Below are 14543 nucleotides of genomic sequence, written 5' to 3'. Positions count from 1 at the left end.
CCCAGTGGCCTCCTTCTGTGCTGTGACCATTCTCTGATTCTCGGCTGTGTTTGTTCAGCAATGGGCAGAAGGCCATAAAATGCCCAACAAAGTCAGAACGTGCATTTCTATAGCACCTTTCACGACCTCATCACATCCCAAAAGCGCTGCCCAGCCGATGAACAGTTTTTGGAGTGTAGCCACTGCTGTAATGTGGGGAAGGCGGCAGCCCACTGTGCGCACAGCAAGATCCCACAAACAGCGATGCGATAATGACCCAGATCATCTATGTTTAGGGCTTGTGTGTGAAGGATCAATCTTGGCCCAGGACACCGGGGAGAACTCCCCCTGCTCGGCAAGAATTAGACAATGTTTGGTTGTTTTTTGCAATAACGGGTATGAATGAGAATGACGCAGCAAAGCTCAGTTCGGAGCTTTAGCTACTTCCAGGGGAGGTGTGGGAGGCCTGGGTTGTCCTCGCTCACTATCCCCGAGGAGCTCTCCACGCCTGAGTCTCCACACTAGGGCTGTGTGCACTGCTCTCTGTGTAGTCTCAGTGGTTTCAAATGGTAATAAATGTAGTTGATTCTCAGTCATATTACTGTCTCGCTGTTTCTCATCCTGTCTGTCTCTCTGTCTCGCGATCTCTCTCTCTCTGTCACTTTATGTCTCTTTCCCTCTCTCTTTCCCTCTCACTCCTAGTGTTTCTCTGTCTCACTCACTCTGTCTGTCTATGTCTCTCTGTCTCTCCTTTTTTCTCTCTCTCTCTCTGTCTCTCTCTTTCAGTTTCTCTCTCTCTGTTTCAGTTTCTCTCTCTCTCCCTCTGTTTCTCTCTCTCTCTGATTCTGTTTCTCTCTCTCTCTCTCTGTTTCTGTTTCTCTCTCTCTGATTCTGTTTCTCTCTCTCTCTCTCTGTCTCTCTCTCTCTCCGATTCAGTTTTTCTTTCTCTCCCTCTGTTTCTCTCTCTCTGTTTCTCTCTCTTCGGAGGGGCAGTACTGAGGGAGCGCCGCACTGTTGGAGGGGCAGTACTGAGGGAGAGCCGCACTGTTGGAGGGGCAGTACTGAGGGAGCGCCGCACTGTCGGAGGGGCAGTACTGAGGGAGCCCCGCACTGTTGGAGGGGCAGTACTGAGGGAGCGCCGCACTGTCGGAGGGGCAGTACTGAGGGAGTGCCGCACTGTCGGAGGGGCAGTACTGAGGGAGCGCCATACTGTCGGAGGGGCAGTACTGAGGGAACGCCTTACTGTCAGAGGGGCAGTACTGAGGGAGAGCCGCACTGTCGGAGGGGCAGTACTGAGGGAGCGCCGCACTGTCAGAGGGGCAGTACTGAGGGAGCCCCGCACTGTCGGAGGGGCAGTACTGAGGGAGCCCCGCACTGTCGGAGGGGCAGTACTGAGGGAGAGCCGCACTGTCGGAGGGGCAGTACTGAGGGAGCGCCGCACTGTCGGAGGGGCAGTACTGAGGGAGCGCCGTACTGTCGGAGGGGCAGTACTGAGGGAGAGCCGCACTGTCGGAGGGGCAGTACTGAGGGAGCGCCGCACTGTCGGAGGGGCAGTACTGAGGGAGCACCGCACTGTCGGAGGGGCAGTACTGAGGGAATACCGCACTGTTGGAGGGGCAGTACTGAGGGAGAGCCGCACTGTCGGAGGGGCAGTACTGAGGGAGCGCCGCACTATCGGAGGGGCAGTACTGAGGGAGCACCGCACTGTCGGCGGGGCAGTACTGAGGGAACACCGCCCTGTTGGAGGGGCAGTACTGAGGGAGCGCCGTACTGTCGGAGGGTCAGTACTGAGGGAACGCCGTACTGTCGATGATCTGGGTCATTATCACATTGCTGTGTGTGGGAGCTTGCTGTGCGCAGATTGCCTGCTGCGTTTCCCACATTACAACAGTGACTACACTCCAAAAGTACTTCATTGGCTGTAAAGCGCTTTGGGACATCCTGAGGTCGTGAAAGGCGCTATATAAATGCAAGTCTGTCTCTCTTTAAAGCGTTAAATGATAAGGACAGGTTGCATAAACTTAGCTTATATTTGTTTGAGTTTGGAAGGTTGAAGCAGGGATCTGATCGAGGGGGATTAAAGGCTTTGACAGGATCGATCGAGAGAAACTGTGTCTTCTGGTGGGGTCGGGGGTCGGGGGGTCGGGGGGGTGACTCGAGTCTGGATCAAGGGGCAGAGGCTTAAAATTAGAGCCAGGCCGTTCGGGGGGGTGACGTCAGGAAGCACGTGACACACACAGGGCCGCGGGAATCTGGAACTCGATCACTCCCAAAGAGCTGTGGGTGCAGGGGATCGATGTATTTTGTTGGCCGAGGGTAACACAGATACGGATCAAAGACGGACAGAATTGAGGTAATCAACCACAATCTAACTGCCCGGCGGGGCAGGGTCCTGAGGCTCAATGGACTCCTCCTGTGCCTAATGTTTCTAAGTCCACACGTGCTGACAGTCCTCCGGCACCCCAGCCAAGAGTGCAGGCCTCCCATGTGAGGTGAGAGCGTCGAGAGCTGGTGGGTTATTCGACTGCAGTGGGCTTCGTGTCCAAGGTTGGTCTTGTTGTTATTCACTGCCCTCCCCAGCCCCAGGATCACAGAGGGGGCAGTCCTCGGGGAATCAAGCTGTCTGATTGAAGGTTAATGATTGGCTCCGCCTCCTCTCCCTCCCAAACATTCCGGAGGGAAAGCTCCACCCCCGGCCCCGCCCAGCCCGGGAGCCCAAGGAACACGGACTGCATCGCTCCGCTCATTCCCATCTCCATACCAAAGCTTACATTCCAAACTCATACATTGCAGCTTCAATAAAGGACGTGTTTAATGTGGTGTTGTGTTTGATTGGAGGGGAGTTCTGTGCAGGACTGATGTACCCAGTCCTGGCCGTTCTTGTCTCCCTCCTGCAATGGGCCATAAGGATTGGAGCGAGGGCCTTGTCCACCATTCAATAAGATCATGCCCCCCCCCCTCTCACCCTCCCGCTCTCACCCTCCCCTCCCTCCTACCTCCCCCCCTCTCTCCACTCCCCCTCTCCTACTTCCTCCCTTCCCTCCCCTCTCCCCTCTCCCCACTTCCTTCGCTTCCTCTCCTCTCTCCCTTCCCTACTCCCACCCTTCCCTCCTCTCTCCCCCACTCCCTTCCCTACACCCACCCTTCCCTCCTCTCTCCCCCACTCCCTTCCCTCACTCACTCCCCCTCCCCTCTCCCACTCCCCCTCCCCTCTCCCACTCACTCCCCCTCCCCTCCCCCCTCCCACTCACCTCTCTGTCACTCTCCCACTCCCCTCTCTGACACTCTCCCCCTCCCTCACTCCCTCCCTCCCTCCCCGCACCCACCGCCCCCTCGTTAATGTTGGGACCGGTTGAGAAAGGAACATATGTTCAGAGCGGAGGGCGATATAGGTTTGGGCTGTTGAACACACACCTTTATCGCAGGTTTAATATACACACAACGGACGCGTTGAGATAGAATTTTATTTTTAATATGATTTTTTAGAAATGCATTAAATAAATTCATAAAAATAAACGTCTTTTTGTTAAATACATAAATACAGTGACCCCGGTAACGTGACCATTAAAGAAGGAGATATAATTTGGGAGGATGAACCAGAGAGGGAGGGGCTGATCACAATTATTGGGGGTTAATATTGGCCACAAGAGCGCTCTCTCAGTACCGCCCCTCCGACAGTGCGGCGCTCCCTCAGTACTGCCCCTCCGACAGTGCGGCACTCCCTCAGTACTGCCCCTCCGACAGTGTAGCACTCCCTCAGTACTGCCCCTCCAACAGTGCGGCGCTCCCTCAGCACTGCCCCTCCGACAGTGCAGGGTTCTCTCAGTACTGCCCCTCCGACAGTGCGGGGTTCCCTCAGCACTGCCCCTCCGACAGTGCGGGGCTCCCTCAGTACTGCCCCTCCGACAGTGCGGCGCTCTCTCATTGCTGCCCCTCCGACAGTGTAGCATTCCCTCAGTACTGCCCCTCTGACAGTGTAGCACTCCCTCAGTACTGCCCCTCCGACAGTGCGGCGCTCCCTCAGCACTGCCCCTCCAACAGTGCGGGGTTCTCTCAGTACTGCCCCTCCGACAGTGCGGGGCTCTCTCAGTACTGCCCCTCCGACAGTGCGGGGCTCCCTCAGTACTGCCCCTCCGACAGTGCGGGGCTCTCTCAGTACTGCCCCTCCGACAGTGCGGGGCTCCCTCAGTACTGCCCCTCCGACAGTGCGGCGCTCCCTCAGCACTGCACTGGGAGTGACAGCCTGGATTTTTGTGCTGGAGTCTCTGGAGTGGGACTTGAACCCATGACCTTGGGCCTCAGAGGCTACGCACTGAGCCACAGCCGAGACTGAGCAAAGAGGTGCTGAGGGAGGAGAACGTTATCGATGAACGCGCACAGAGTTATTTCCAGCCAGTGAGGAGCAGTCGATCACCGGTCATGTGGCCGGGAGCAGCTGTGTGAATTGTACTCTTCTGAAAAGCACCCGCTATTTGTGGATAGTCCCTAATCAGGTGCCTGCTATGTCCAGTGGCATCACCGTGTCGCGTGATCTGCTCAAGTCTCGAACTCTCAACCTCCTGACTGTGAGACGAGAGAGAGAGAGAGAGAGAGAGTGCTGCCCACTGAGCCCTGGGGTGTGTCCTGTGCGTACGTATCTGTCGGTGTGCCCACCTCTGTGGGTCTCTGTGTCCAGCTCCGTGTGCACACATGCATGCTCGAGTCCAGCACGTCAGAACCCCCCCCCCCACAATACCAAACCTTTGGTTGCACTGCACCCTCTGGCTCCTCCGTCACTCTCGAGGGAACTCTTTCCCTCCTGACGGGATCTACCCCCCCCCCCGCCTCACAACATGGTATTTCCCAGCACAGAGTTTTGTGAATGGCGGTGGTTGAAACCACTGGGTGGGTGGGGAGTGGTGGTGGGGAACGGCCCCATTGGCTCAATGGGTCACAAAGGCCACCCCCCCCACTCCCCCACCCCCGCCCGCCCGCCCCGGGTAAAACGAACAAAATTAAGCGGAAAAACACACATCGCAAAAGACGGACAATACAATGCCATCTCGGCCCACAGTCATCCTTCTCGGCCTGTGTCTGACCGATGGGCTTTACCAATCCTTGTCCGGAAGCGGTGCATCTTGGGAAGAGGCCAAGGTGCGAAGAGCTGAAGGCGCGACACATTTGAACGGTCCGAGCTCGGCCCATCGCCTCCAGCTCCGCAAAGCCTTCCCTGGATTACGTTAGCCGAAGATGTCCCGGAATGGCTGGGCCCCTTCGAAAGGCCCCCTGCTCTCCAGGCCCATCGCCAGCTTTGCTCAGCGGGTAACGGTGGAGCATGAGAAGGGATCCGCCGTCCCCCCTCCCCCCTCGCACGTCCAGGCACCACTTCACACAGCTCTGCCGTTCAAACTTCCTGCCGTACATCACCCCAGCTCTGCTCACACTGTGTCGGTGCGAAGGCCGCAAATCCTGCTGTATCGCACACCTCGCACCATAACATCTGTACAAAACACAAAGGGTGGGGGTTAAAAGTCAGCGGTTTAACCCTCAACACTACTGGCAGGCCCTTGAGAAACATCTGGCTGTTTCTGGCTCTCAGGCTGTGACAAACACTAAACACAAAGCAATAAAACCGGTGCTCGTGTCACAAGGTTAACGGTAAATGACTGACTCAAACGTCCGCCAAAAGACAAATTGATATAAAACTGTAAACACTTTAACCCGTGCTTACTCTCTCCGGCTCTTTGTTTTCCCTCCTATTCTTTCTCTGGCTTTCTCGATATTTTTTTAAAACTTTAAATTTAGATCCTGCCTTACCGATTGTTGCCACCATTTTACCCTCTCTGACCTTTCACCTTCCCAAGCTTGCCTGTCTCTCTGACCCCGGCAGCTATTTTGAAATTGCAAGCGGTTATAAATTGGGGAATAGAGTACAGAACCCAAGGAAGTTCTGGTAAACCTTGATAGAACAATGGTCATCCCTCAGCTGGAGCATTGGGTTCAATTCTAGGCACCGCACTTTAGGAAGGATGTGAAGGCTTGGGGGAGGGGAGAGAGGAGATTGACCAGAATGGTTCTAGGGACGAGGGACTTCCGTTATGTGGAGAGACTGGAGAAGCTGGGGTTGTTCTCCTTGGAGCAGAGAAACATAGAAACATGGAAAATAGGTGCAGGAGTCGGCCATTCGAGCACAGGGGGTGATGGGTGAGCGGGATCGGTGTGAGTTAGGATACTGGGCAGTGAGCACAGGGGGTGATGGGTGAGCGGGAGTCGGTTCGAGTTAGGACACGGGGCAGTGAGCACAGGGGGTGATGTGTGAGTGGGACTCGGTGCGAGTTAGGACACTGGGCAGCGAGCACAGGGGGTGATGGGTGAGCGGGATCGGTGTGAGTTAGGATACGGGGGAGATGGGTGAGCGGGACTGGGTGCAAGTTAGGACACGGGTCAGCGAGCAGAGGGTGATGGGTGAGCGGGACTGGGTGCGATTTGGGACACGGGGCAGTGAGCACAGGGGGTGATGGATGAGTGGGACTCGGTGCGAGTTGGGACACGGGGCAGTGAGCACAGGGGATGATGGATGAGTGGGACTCGGTGCGAGTTAGGACACGGGGCAGCCGAGTTTTGGATCACCTCCAGTACGTCGGGTAGAATGTGGGAGGCCGGCCAGGAGTGTGTTGGAATAGTCAAGCCGAGAGGTAACAGGGGCATGGATGAGGCCTTCAGCAATGGTAGATAAGGCCTCAAATAAACCAAACGTCCCAGAGTCGTTTCCCCTCCCCCGCCCTCAGCCCACAAAATCAGTCAGACTTTCAATACTGCACCAACAACCTACATTTATATAGCCACCCTTCACGCAGTAAAAGTCAGCAGAATGCTACCTGGACCCCAAGGGTTAAGTTACGAGGAGAGATTACACAAACTAGGGCTGTATTCCCCAGACTATAGAAGGTTAAGGGGGGCTCTGACCGAAGGTTTCAGGATATTACAGGGAGCAGAGAGGGTGGTTGGGAGACGATTCCCGCTGGTTGGGGAGTCTGGGACTAGGGGAACAGTCTAAAGATTGGAGCCAAACCCTTCAGGAGTGTAATTAGGGAACACTCCGACACACATAGGGTGTGAGAGGTTTGGAACTCTCTCCTGCAAACGGCAATTGATGCTGGGTCAATTGTTAATTTTAAATCAGAGATCGATATATTTTTGTTAATCAAATTTATTAAGGGATACGGGTCAAAGGTGGGTGTTGTGTACGCCCAGAGAGTATGGTCACAGGCTGGTGGCGCTGTTGCATTGGGAGGGGCTTAGCCAGTCACATGATGTTCACAAGACTCAATAAAACCCCAGCCAGTTGGGTTCGGGGGATCCACGATGGGGCAGGTGGTTGTGAGCCTGGTGGATGAACCGTTAATGTGTCGCGTGATTGTTAAACCTTTGCTAATAAACCAACTAGTTCTTAATAGCAATGTGTTGCTATAGATTCGAAAGCAAAGAACCCACGGAGCAAATACATTACAGCGGGTGGATGGAGTTAGGTCACAGATCAGCCGCGATCTCATTGAGTGGCGGAGCAGGCTCGAGGGGCTGAATAGGCCTCCTCCTGTTCCTGTGTAACAGGCTCGAGGGGCTGAATGGGCCTCCTCCTGTTCCTGTGTAACAGGCTCGAGGGGCTGAATGGGCCTCCTCCTGTTCCTGTGTAACAGGCTCGAGGGGCTGAATGGGCCTCCTCCTGTTCCTGTGTACCTAGGTCCTAAGGCACTTCACGGGAGCGTGGTCAGACAAGAACTGGCACCGAGCCACCAGAGGCTTGGTCAGAGAGAGAGGCGGAGAGACTTAGGGAAAGGGTCCCAGAGCTGAGGGCCCTGGTAGCTGAAGACACAGCCGCTGATGGTGGAGCCTGGGGAGCAGGGGAAATGTGCAGGAGGCCAGTCAAGCTGAGCGAGAGCAGGATACAGCATCGAGGGAGGGCAGTGGGCCCAGCATGTCTGTGGACCCCTCGCCCCTCCTGTACTGTGGAGCCAGGTCCACGAGGAGGTGGTTTGTGACAAGCCCAAATCTCAATTCCCAAACGATCGGAGACCATCCCTGCTCCCAAGTCAGCCCTGACCATCCCCAGTGTCCCGGGGTCCGCTGAACGTCGTTAATTCACCCCCCCCTCACGACCAGAAGGTTGGCCTCACCAACTCGTGCACTGCCCTCCATTCACAGCGAGGCGGAGGGCAGGACAGTCTGCCTCCATCTCTCGGTTAGCTCACCTGGCATCTGTTGCGTGCACTTAAACTTGATGCTGGCGAAGAGGATGGCAGCAGTGAGGAGCAGCGCGATGGCAGACGCCAACAGGCCCAGTGCCAACCATTGACCTGCTGTGACCTCACCGGCCGAGTATCTGTGTTGCTCGTCGCAATCCTTGCAATGCAGCAAACCGCCAACCCCAGGCCCGACTCTGTGGCCCATTCTCGCCCCTCCGCGTCCCGACGTTGTGGAGCCTGTAAAAACAGCACTGATTATCGACCCAAGTCAGCAACACGACCGTCAGTCCAAAATCTTCACGTCAACAGCCAGCATCCTGCCGGGAACTTGCTTTGCAAGTGGGATTCTAACACAGTGCTTCACGCATACCATAACGCGATAGAATCGATCGGGAGAGACTGTTCCCGGGGGCAGGAGGGTCGGTAACCAGGGGGACACAGATTGACGATAATCGGCGATGGAACCAGAGGGGGAGATGGGGAGAATGTGTTCACGCAGCGAGTTGTTGTGATCGGGAACGCGCTGCCTGAAAGGACGGTGGGAGCAGATTCAATAGTAACTTTCAAACCGGGAATTGGATCAATACTTGACGGGGAAACATTCACCGGGCTGTGGGGAGAGAGTGGGGGGATGGGACTGATGGGATCGCTCGCTCACAGAGCCGGCACAGGCTCGATGGGCCCAATGGCCTCCTCCTGTACATTTGTATAGCACCGTTCACAACCACCGCACATCTCAAAATGCTCCAAAAGTGTAGTCACTGTTGTAATGTGGGAAACGCGGCAGCCAATTTGCGCACAGCAAGCTCCCACACACAGCAATGTGATAATGACCCAGATAATCTGTTTTTGCGATGTTGGTCGAGGGATAAATATTGGCCCCAGGACACCGAGGAGAATTCCCCTGCTCTTCTTTGAAATAGTGGCCCTGGGATCTTTTGTGTCCATCTGAGAGAGCAGACAGGGCCTCTGTTTAATGTTCCAACCGACAGTGCGGCACTCCCTCTGTACTGCCCCTCCGACAGTGCGGCGCTCCCTCAGTACTGCCCCTCCGACAGCGCGGCGTTCCCTCTGTACTGCCCCTCCGACAGTGCGGCGCTCCCTCTGTACTGCCCCTCCGACAGTGCGGCGCTCCGCCAGTACTGCCCCTCCGACAGTGCGGCGCTCCCTCAGTACTTCACTGGAGTGTCAACCACGATCTATGTGCTCGTCCCTGGATTCTATAATCCGTACAATATACACAGGGGCTGTTATTCCCTGTAATAGGGACTTTTATTCTCTATAGTACACACAGGGGAATGATGATGCTTACCGGGACTGTAAGTGCCCTCCATAGTCCTGTCTTCTCCCGCCTCGTGTTTGTTTGGAGGAGATGTCAGTGTCGTGGTGACAATATTCCTGGGATGGAGACTTGTCCCGGATGTTTCTCCAGCTGTGTTTCTTGTTGTGACAGCCACACGTTGAAGCCAGTGGGCTCGGGTGGGTGGGTTCGGTGTTGGCTGAAGGGTGAAGGTTCTCTCTTGCCCGTGTAGCCCAGGGACGGCCGTGATGGAGGAGCTGGATATTGGAATGGTTGGACCTGCAGTGGGAGGTGCAGGATGAGGAGTTCCTTCCCCGGTCTCCGTCTGCTCTATCCCACCAGTTCGGGCGCCCACGTCACCAGGATCTGAGGCAGCAAAACAGGACGTCACAATTTTCACATTGTCTCTTGAGTGAGCATTGACGGACCCAATCGAGTCCTTTCAACCCCGGAGCATACAGTGACTCTACAAACTCAAACACTCCGGTTCCCTTAGTATGTGAAAATTTGTCCCTCTCAGCCTTGAATAGAACAACTTACATTTATATAGCTCCTTCAGCTGAGTAAAATGTCCCAGGGTGCTTCACAGGCGGGTTACAAGACAAATAAAATGAATTTGAGACTGAGCCAGGTAACAAATAGACAGCACGGTTCTGGTGTTTGTAATTGTTAGTAACGTAAGTTTTTAGAATTGAACTCTGATGAAATCTCCCGTTTTACTGGCAAAGTGGCTTTTCCACAGCGGCACACAAGCCTGCTAAATACTTGTGGTTATGTGCTGAACCTTTCAATGGGACACACATGTTTGAAAAAAAAAATCTGTTCCAAATGCAACCCTGCAGTCACAATATCAACCAACATTTCGTTAGATACTGTGTTAAAAACCGTTTGGATTCAGATACAGTCGACGGCTTGTATTCTCCAGCAACAGAAGGAAACTGTTCATTGCATTCACAAATTGGTTAATAAATGAATTCCAATACTTATACAATTCTGAAATGTGGGATTACAGCCAAATTACTCTGCGTTTGTCGAGTGGTTTATATAAAAAGTGTTCTCCGCAAAAAAACAAAGAGATTACGGCAGGTGACCAAAAGCTTGGTCAAAGAGTGTAGTTTTTAAAAGGAGCTTCTTAAGGGAAGAACATAAGAATTAGGAGCAGGAGTCGGCCATTCGGCCCCTCGAGCCTGCACGCCATTTAATAAGATCATGGCTGATCCGATCATGGACTCAGCTCCACTTCCCCGCCCGCTCCCCATAACCCCTTATCCCCTTATCAGTTAAGAAACTGTCTATCTCTGTCTTAAATTTATTCAATGTCCCAGCTTCCACAGCTCTCAGGCAGCGAATTCCACAGATTTACAACCCTCTGAGAGAAGAAATTCCTCCTCATCTCTGTTTTAAATGGGCGGCCCCTTATTCTAAGACCATGCCCTCTAGTTCTAGTCTCCCCCATCAGTGGAAACATCCTCTCTGCATCCACCTTGACAAGCCCCCTCATAATCTTACACGTTTCGATAAGATCACCTCTCATTCTTCTGAATTCCAATGAGTAGAGGCCCAACCTACTCAACCTTTCCTCATAAGTCAACCCCCTCTATCCACTATATCCACGCCCCTCATAATTTTATACACCTCAATCAGGAGTCCCCTCAGTCCCCTCTGTGCCAAGGAAAACAAACCCAGCCTATACAATCTGTCCTCATAGCTTAGATTTTACAGTCCCAGCAACATCCTGGTAAACCTCTTCTGCACCCTCTCAGTGCAATCACATCCTTCCTGTAATGTGGTGACCAGAACTGCACGCAGTACTCCAGCTGTGGCCTAACCAGTGTTTTATACAGTTCAAGCATAACCTCCCTGCTCTTGTATTCTATGCCTCGGCCAATAAAGGTAACTATCTCGTGTGTCTTCTTAACCACCTGGTCTGCTACCTTCAGGGATCTGTGGACCTGCACTCCAAGGTCCCTTTGTTCCTCTACACTTCTCAGTGTCCTACCATTTAATGTGTATTCCCTCGTCTTGTTAGCCCTCCCCAAATGCATTACCTCACACTTCTCCAGATTGAATTCCAGTGGCCAATGTTCTGCCCACCTGACCAGTTGATTGACATCTTCCTGCAGTCCCAGTGACCACCGTCGCCCTATACAGCGAGTGATAGCCGGCCCTCGAACGTGCACCTCCAGCCCCAGCCCTCCCCTCCCTCCGGCCCCCGAGGCCAATGGCAGAATCCCTGCCTCTGAGGCCTATCCCAGGTCACGCAGCCTGGCACTTTCCTGTTCACGCATGGCCGCACGTTCGAGGCCGACTTGCAGAGAGTGGGTGTCTGGGGGGAACCGCCAATTCTGGTCGGACCGTATTCCAGGACCACTCGCCCCTCCCGCCCTCCATTGGTCGTCCAACATGTCAATCATCACGGTGCACCCACCCCAACTTTCCCACGGCCAATTGGAAAGCGATTGGACTCTTGTCCGTCAATCACACAGATTGGTTTTCCCATCCCCGATATTTCAAAAAAGTGATTAAAAAAAAAACATTTGATTGTTTTTTTAATTCTCCCACGGCGTGATTTGTGGAATACTTTGTGACCCAGGCTCCAAATCAGATGGAACCTGGCACTGGGACCAATGCCATTCTTACCTGTGGATCTCGCATCAACAAACTCTTTCATGGCTTGTGCCTTTCCCGATAATATACAGAATCTCTGATTCGCGTTTGTGGTAAATCTGTGACAGTAAATCAGAAATAAATACATCAAGCTCAATTCTGAAAGGGCACTCGTCAATATTGTATTGTATTGAAGGGGTGATCTGATTGAGGTATTGAATACCTCACTACTGCCCCTCCGACAGTGCGGCGCTCCCTCAGTACTGCTCCTCCAACAGTGCAGCGCTCCCTCAGTACTGCCCCTCCGACAGTGCGGCGCTCTCTCAGTACTGCCCCTCTGACACTGCGGCGCTCCCTCAGTATTGCCCCTCCGACAGTGCGGCGCTCCCTCAGTACTGCCCCTCCGACAGTGCGGCGCTCCCTCAGTACTGCCCCTCCGACAGTGCGGCGCTCCCTCAGTATTGCCCCTCCGACAGTGCGGCGCTCCCTCAGTACCGCCCCTCCGACAGTACGGCGCTCTCTCAGTACCGCCCCTCCGACAGTACGGCGCTCTCTCAGTACTGCCCCTCCGACAGTACGGCGCTCCCTCAGTACTGCCCCTCCGACAGTGCGGCACTCCCTCAGTATTGCCCCTCCGACAGTGCGGCGCTCCCTCAGTACCGCCCCTCCGACAGTGCGGCACTCCCTCAGTACTGCCCCTCCGACAGTGCGGCACTCCCTCAGTACTGCCCCTCCGACAGTACGGCGCTCTCTCAGTACTGCCCCTCCGACAGTGCAGCGCTCTCTCAGTACTGCCCCTCCGACAGTGCGGCGCTCCCTCAGTACTGCCCCTCCGACAGTGCGGGGCTCCCTCAGTACTGCCCCTCCGACAGTGCGGCGCTCCCTCAGCACTGCACTGGGGTGTCAGCCTGGATTTTTGTGCTGAAATCTGCGGCGTGGGACTTGAACCTCCAACCGCCCGACTCCCCACTGAACCAGGGCTGAAGTACCTGTACTTTACTGTGATGAGCGTTATTTAGGTACAAAGCCCAATACTTACACTAGATACTCGGGACATCTTCCCTGACCGGATAAGGTCACATAATTCTGCAGCTTGTTGAATTCTGATATATTTAATGGTTGCGGTAACTTGGGTTCACAGCATGACCGGCCAGCACTGTCCGAGAGCCTCCCACTGCACACTGTGGATAAAACACAGAGACATGTGTCAGTCTGGCTTCGATCTGTGTGCCCTGCGGTGCAAGGAAAAGCACTTTCCAAGCAGCAGCTGATCCTGGGATAGTTTACTGATTCGCTCAGCTTTTGAGATTTGCAAAACCTCGGCCGACAACCCAAAGCTTTCTTTCCTGTTAGCGCCGAAGTAATGGAACGAGCAAATCGTGTGTGGAGTCAAGCAACTTCACATTCGGAACAATCACTGAAAGGTGGCAGTGTCTTCAAGGTACCCCACCCCCCCATGTCCCCTGTCAACAAGGAAGGATATGCCCAGCTTCCCTCCTCTCCCCAGTCCAAGGAGCTGGCGCTGTACCCGGGGAGAGCTGCTCTGGAGCCATGCAGCCCCGTCAAGTGACTGGGCGGGCAATTGGACTGCGGCAGGCATCACACCCCAAACCCAAGCCTTGTGCCGCCCGGCTTGGGTTGGGGGTGTGATGCCGGCCGCAATCGAATTGCCAGGGGGCCCACTCCTGGCCGGTACGAGACTATGCTTCGGAGCACCTTCAATCTTGGTGAATTTTGTATAAAACTCTTAACTTTCCTGAACTCAACGTTAATTTGTGTCGCGGGGCGTTGTTTTGCGGGCTGCGCAGCGGAGTGCGGGGGGCGGGGGTCTTGCCCAGGAACCTTGGCCCCTCTCAGACCCCGACTGTCCCACCCTTTTACTGTGCTCTGTCTCTCCCCCCCGCCCGCCGCCGCCTCGCTGTCCTCCCTGGTCGCCGGTCACATCTCCAGGGGTCTGCATGGACCCCCCCAAAGCCTCACCCCCTCGCCCCCCTGGGGTGCATCCTCTCCCCACCCATCTCCCCACCCCACCCACCCATCTCCCCGGAAGCTGCGTGAACCGGAGATTTTACAAACTCACCCGCTACCGAGCAGACGAGGAAGAGGCACAGAATCAGGGTCTCCATAGCCGACAGGATAAAAGACAAGTCAACGACTGCAGCACAGCCCGGCGCCGAGAGAGTGCAGACACAGTGAGGCAGATCCGTTCCTTTGTACCGGGGGGGCAGGCACTAGCAGTTTCCATTCACTTGCATCAGACTTGTGCATTGAGCCAATGACCAGCCGCTACACAGGGGATTACCAGTGTACACCTCACATTCGATTTCCAAACTCCACCCTTCCTGACTCAGCCCTGTGCACTGCAAATCTCCCCTGGAAGTTCTGCGGATTAAAGGTGAATCACCCCCCCAGGCTGCGAGAAACCCTGGGGAGAG

The 14543-nt window shown here is 54.7% G+C and overlaps 1 protein-coding gene across 1 annotated transcript; it reads right to left on the bottom strand.

Moving 5' to 3' along the window:
- Positions 1-4947: 4947 nt before the first annotated feature.
- On the bottom strand, positions 4948-14273 carry LOC139233035 (uncharacterized). Its single transcript, XM_070863553.1, has 6 exons — positions 14189-14273; positions 13148-13289; positions 12142-12227; positions 9514-9867; positions 8208-8438; positions 4948-5458 (listed from the first exon to the last, which is right to left on the bottom strand). Exons 1-6 carry the CDS (start codon positions 14232-14234, stop codon positions 5397-5399), a joined length of 921 nt encoding a protein of 306 aa, XP_070719654.1. The 5' UTR covers positions 14235-14273; the 3' UTR covers positions 4948-5396.
- Between the last annotated feature and the right edge of the window lie 270 nt (positions 14274-14543).

This window comes from Pristiophorus japonicus, chromosome 20, assembly GCF_044704955.1.
Source record: "Pristiophorus japonicus isolate sPriJap1 chromosome 20, sPriJap1.hap1, whole genome shotgun sequence".
NCBI classification, from domain to species: domain Eukaryota; kingdom Metazoa; phylum Chordata; class Chondrichthyes; family Pristiophoridae; genus Pristiophorus; species Pristiophorus japonicus.
This window is presented reverse-complemented; position numbering and strand designations above follow the sequence as displayed.

Bases quoted from the DNA above. Each gene is read 5' to 3' on its own strand.
- LOC139233035 (XM_070863553.1), bottom strand. From the start codon at position 14,234: ATGGAGACCCTGATTCTGTGCCTCTTCCTCGTCTGCTCGGTAGCGG. The intron at 12,228-13,147 runs GTAAGTATTGGG...TTACTGTCACAG, and splicing joins AGATGTCCCGAGTATCTAGT to ATTTACCACAAACGCGAATC. The intron at 5,459-8,207 runs GTGAGCTAACCG...TGTTTTGTACAG, and splicing joins GTGCACGCAACAGATGCCAG to ATGTTATGGTGCGAGGTGTG.